Source organism: Acipenser ruthenus, chromosome 26 (assembly GCF_902713425.1).
Source record: "Acipenser ruthenus chromosome 26, fAciRut3.2 maternal haplotype, whole genome shotgun sequence".
Classification (NCBI taxonomy): Eukaryota; Metazoa; Chordata; class Actinopteri; order Acipenseriformes; family Acipenseridae; genus Acipenser; species Acipenser ruthenus.
Window position 1 is genome coordinate 13,094,405 of NC_081214.1, and position 5,713 is coordinate 13,100,117.

At 39.9% G+C, this 5,713-nt stretch overlaps 1 protein-coding gene across 1 annotated transcript; it reads left to right on the forward strand.

Moving 5' to 3' along the window:
• Positions 1-2,310: 2,310 nt before the first annotated feature.
• LOC117430894 (probable G-protein coupled receptor 34) lies at positions 2,311-5,260 on the forward strand. The gene is made up of 2 exons (XM_034051477.3): positions 2,311-2,424; positions 3,541-5,260. The coding sequence occupies exon 2, from the start codon at positions 3,548-3,550 to the stop codon at positions 4,574-4,576; it is 1,029 nt and encodes a 342-aa protein (XP_033907368.3). The 5' UTR covers positions 2,311-2,424; positions 3,541-3,547; the 3' UTR covers positions 4,577-5,260.
• Positions 5,261-5,713: the final 453 nt, after the last annotated feature.

Genomic DNA, 5,713 nt, shown 5'->3' on the forward strand with positions numbered 1-5,713 from the left:
CCATTGTAGACGTCTTCACGGAAGTGTATGAGAAAATGGGGCTCATGCTTAATATCTGGAAGACCTTCAGCAACCAGCTCCTACTGAACAGCACCAACCCCCGTCAATCAAGATCCACAACGAGATCCTGGAAAATGTGGATCACTTCCCATACCTTGGAAGCCACCTCTCTGTGAGGACAGACATTGGTGATGAACTCCACCATCGCCTCCAGTGTGCTAGTGCAGTCTTTGGTCACCTGAGGAAGTGTGTCTTCAAAGGCCAAGACCTTAAGACCTTTACCAAGCTCATGGTATACCGAGCAGCAGTGATCTCTTCAGTCATCTCAGAACACACTGCCAAAGAAGTACATTTTTTGTCAAGTGTTGAACTATTGGTTCATTTACTTTTTATTTCTTATGTTTGATAGGTGATTTTGTATTCTTTTGTATATCATGTTTGCTATTGTGTGCCTGACAGAAGTGGAGAGTTCTCTAATTGCTGTTTTACTGGTTATAAGGAAGAGCATTTTGAATTAGAAATGAGAACTTATATGCATAACGTAACCAGAAAATACAAAGCACAGTGTCTTCAATTACAGTCAGTGAAGTATCGTCACTGTAGGACTTATCCCTATTGTTGACAGCTGCACACTTTTCAGTAGGAGTAGAGGGGCTGATTGGAAACCTGGGTTCTGAAGGGGTTTTTACTTCTTACCAAAAGCCTTTCCCAAAGAGGAGCGCCCTCTCCCTGCTGTCCTCGTGATAACATCATCACAAACTAAACCCTCCCTGCTGTCCTTGTGACGACATCATCACAAACTAAACCCTCCCTGCTGTCCTTGTGACGACATCATCACAAACTAAACCCTCCCTGCTGTCCTCGTGATGACATCATCACAAACTAAACCCTCCCTGCTGTCCTCGTGATGACATCATCACAAACTAAACCCTCCCTGCTGTCCTTGTGATGACATCATCACAAACTAAACCCTCCCTGCTGTCCTCGTGATGACATCATCACAAACTAAACCCTCCCTGCTGTCCTTGTGATGACATCGTCACAAACTAAACCCTCCCTGCTGTCCTTGTGATGACATCGTCACAAACTAAATCCTCCCTGCTGTCCTCGTGATGACATCATCACAAACTAAGCCCTTGTGTTGTGGCCACTTCAGAGTGCTGATTACCTCTCACTAACGACAGTGTAAACTCCTCTTCAGTAATACGACCACCCTTGTATTCAGTATTAATCCCACCATCTGCAATATTATCTCTCTAGTAAGACTCACAGTTTGTTGACTATTTTAAATAAGATGTATTTAGTGGTATAATAACCTTAAATAAACAAAATCCTACCGTAGCTATCGGAATAATATTTTTTTGTAAGGCCACACATTGTTGGCCCCTTGACTAATAGTGAGGATTCACTGTATTTAGAAACTAGAGGGGTTTGTTACATTTCATTAAATTCATGCACATTTCCTGCGTTGTTGAATAGTCACAGCAAAGCACCTGAGTTTAAACAACCACCCTCCAATCCAAATGACTAAATGAGTATTACACCTGGATGTGAATCAGTCATGCAGTAAATGAGTATTACACCTGGATGTGAATCAGGTGTAATACGCAGTAAACACTGTAGAGATCTAAACGGTGTGGTGTGTGCGTGTGAGGCAGTGCTGGTGACTGCTGATACCAGGGCGTTATATTCAGTGCTCGTGTGGCAGAGAGATGAAAGATGTTGGGCAGTGTGTTGGTTTTGGTGTGGATGCATAAAGTGGACACATTTCATTACCTAACAAGTTATTAGAACAGTAAAGTCGTGTTGAATCGTCTCAGAGATGATCTATCCTCCGTGTGGGCCTGGCTTTAGAGGAACTCCATTATGAATGAATTGTTCAAAAGCTGCACAGTGAACCAACGTTTTATTTAAACGTGTTATGGGAAAAATCCCTCATGTTTATAAAGTAAAGATTTTAGCACTCCAAACAAACTGTATCCACATTTTTGATCTTAGAACGCAAACAAAAGCTTTGTAAACTAACATTTCAAAAGAAGCTTCATTTATATTTACATACAAGTCAACTTGAGTAACAGTCAATTAAAAAAAAAAATCCAATGATGTGTGCTGATTAATGTAAAGAAATAACAATAATGTGGCCTTTATCATGAAGTCATTACTACAATGCTGTGGTCAAATGGAATGTTATCTTTGACATCAAAGGACTCTTCCTTTGATGTTGTGTGTCTCTGCAGCACTGTTGAGCTGTGAGCTGTGGTTGATACTACAGGCAGAGCAGAGGAAGCACTGGGCAGCGTGGTATTGTGACGTTGATCCTCTGATGTATATCAAAGAGGAATTTCCATGATGAAGTTACAGCATATATGTATGGCTCGCACTTTAAGAAACTTTCTATCACAGAGAGAACTGCAGAAAGCACAGGTAAGACTTGCACTTGTTTCAGGAGGTATTGTCTAATGAGTTCTATGATTGAGTTTTACTGGCACAGGTACTATAATAATTAACAGATGAGTGTAATAAAAATGGCAATCAAAGAATATTTTACATAATGACAGTAACATGAATCTGACATTGAGAGTACTGTATAGATACATAGGTAGGTATTCCATTCTGCTTTGGAATGGTGTGTTAAACTTAATAAATGAGTAGGAAAAAAAAGCATTAATACATTTATCTGTTTAAAAAAATCTTTTTATTCTGATGACCATCTGTTTGGAACATAAAAGTTTTTGTGTAATTTTGTTTTGATTTTTATATGTAAATTCAAAACACTCAATACATATTGTACGGTGAAATTATGTCAAAAAGAAAACATTTTGGCAAGATCCTAACAGAGACTTTTAGTAGATTATTACACTGAAAAGGCATCTTAGTTTTTATTTTTCATTTTACTCAAGCAAGGTTTAGTCGCACTTGCATTACACACCTGCTATTCTGTTGTATAGCTATCAGAAATAGAGACCAGCACATTCTGAAAACACATGGCTCAATAAAGTTTGTGAGGCAGCCTGGCTAGTAAAAACTCACAGTCCTTTATTAGTTATGTAAATCCTCACAAATTAATTTCATTTCAAGGAAAATTATTATTTTTGATCTTACGCCAGGAGTATTCTGGAGATGTGATTTTAAAGAACAAAACAAATGGAGAGTCAGGAAGGAAGTGAACTCTTTAAATCACTGAGGATCAAAGCGACGGGAATTATCACACAATGTAACATGCAGTAACTCGTCATGCTTATGGGATAAAAACAAATGCCCTGTTCAACTGTTTGCTCAACCATTAGTCAGGCGCAATCAATAAATAATAACCTTAACCCAAAACTTTGAGAAATTATATCATTTAACATCTTTGATCAGCTACAACCTACACAACAGAAACTTATTCTTTTATGAGATCGACAGTTTGTAGAAATCCCAACTCGATTTTGCCACACAAACACATACCGCACCCACACACAAACACCAGTAAGCCAGTAGTTGCTGGAATTCCCAGTAGGGTTGCAAAAGTGAATTCACTGTTTCTTTCTACTCTTGCAGTTTGAACATGATCGGGTTACCAACACCACAGTCAAATGGACTGGACAATTCCACCGAGGCCTACACTTTCTCTCATCAAAAACCCTCCAATAACTGTGAGCTCCAGGATGGCATCCTGTCTTTGGTTCTTCCAGTCAGTTATTCAGTGATCTGCATCCTCGGCCTGCTCAGCAACTCTGTGGCACTGTGGGTGTTCACCTTGAACTATAAGAGCACAAAGACCTCCATCATAGTGTACATGAGGAATCTGGCCATAGCGGACTTCTTACTGGTCCTCTGCCTACCCCTCCGGATATACTACCAGAACCACCCGGGGCCCTTCCTTTTGTGCCAGACAGTGGGAGCTTTCTTCTACATTAACATGTACGCCAGCATCCTGTTTCTGGGCTTGATCAGCCTGGACAGGTTTTTGAAGATCACCAAACCTGTGCAGCTTTATCAGATCCACAAGGTAAGCTGCAGCGTCATAGCCACTCGGGCCGTATGGCTTTTTCTCATTTTGGGAATGCTGCCTTTTTTCTTTGAGAAGAGGAAACCTGGCTTGTGTGACGGGAAGTGCTTCCACTTTAAAAGCAAGACCATGGTGAGTGGCACCCTCAACCTTCTAGTGGTGGGCATGTTCTTCCTGCTCTTGCTGCTGTTTTTCAGCTTCTACAGCAAGATAGCCATGAAACTCAAATCCATGTCCATCGGAAAGACCCAGCAGAGCCGGAAAACGGCTGTCATCATGAAAACCTTTGTGGTCCTCGCCATCTTCATCCTGTGCTTCCTGCCGTACCACATTGTGCGCATTCCTTACGTGCTTTCCCAGTTGGATATAATTCAGGAACAGAGCTACAAACAGACCCTGCACATTGCCAATGAACTGGTGCTCTGTCTGTCGGCCCTCAACAGCTGCTTGGACCCTGTCATCTACTTCTTCCTCTCCATCAAGTTCAGGAAAACCATACTGTGCGCCTTCGAAGGAAAGCTGAAGAAGGTTTACACCCTGAACCAGAGGGGCACAAGCTTTGTGAGGTCAGTCACCGAAATCTAGGCTGAAGAACTGTATTGAGAAAAGCTGTACGGGGAGCCCAGAAGATTACAATGCCTTGAACCACGCTGATCAGAAACGGAGGGGAAACCAGTCTTTCCCTACTCAACTCCTCAATGGAGAGAACATGTTACAGAACACCTACCACTTAGTGACTTGTATAAAAGCATTCTCTTTCAGATAAGTTACTCCATGTATGGAGTAACTGAACTGGCTGTGGTCTGAGTATTTTAAATTGAATATGCTCAGGTACTGTTACAATGATTTGCCGCCTTGTAATGTGATTATTCATGCGCTGTGTTGACGTACACCTCACAGATCTTCTGGTTTTAGTTATTTTTAAAGCTCTTATCTCAGCTATCAAAGGGATGACTCCAAGCTGGTGAGCTTTGTGAACTATTTTGGTCACTGTCTCTGAGTCAGGGATTTCCATTAACAGTGACTCTGCTGTGACTCTGCTGTAGGCTGCTTGTGGTTTCACATGCAATAAACCTGCTGTTTAGCAACCCTGTAGTTACTGTTTGAGGCAGAAAATAAATGTAGGTTTTAAAACCAGTTTTCGTAAACACTGTTTTATATTGTATTTGTAAATGAACTCGCTTTGTAAATTATTCAGATTCCCTATGTATTTTATTAAATGCTTATGATGTAAAAAATGATATCTATCTATCTATATATTTATTGTATATGAAAGTGTAATAAACATTTGTTTTAATGAAAACACATTGCGATTGTCATGTTATTCTAAGGTGGTCTGAGGGAGGCTTCAGTGTGTAGTGGAAGCTAAAAAGACACATCACTGTCATGGATTTGTAAAAATTCACAGCAATGTATCCTGTGTTTGGAAAACACAGTAACACACAATTCTAAAGTTCAATTTAAAAAAAATAATGCTTCTCTATAGGCCTGGTAGTTCATGAGTGCAATTTTCATCTTGGTGATTTACAGTAAGTTAATACAGTGTTTTTATGGCCAAAAGGTTTGTATTACCCTATAGAATTAATTAATTTTGCTTCATAAATTCAAATGCATAATGTTACGTTAACATATTGAATTGCATACCACTTTGTAGTTTTCAATATATTTAATGAAAAACTGACAAAAACTGAAAAAATGTGATATCATGTTGGAGTTTCTTTG

Coding starts and splice junctions, on each gene's coding strand:
- LOC117430894 (XM_034051477.3), top strand. CDS start 3,548: ATGATCGGGTTACCAACACCACAGTCAAATGGACTGGACAATTCCACC.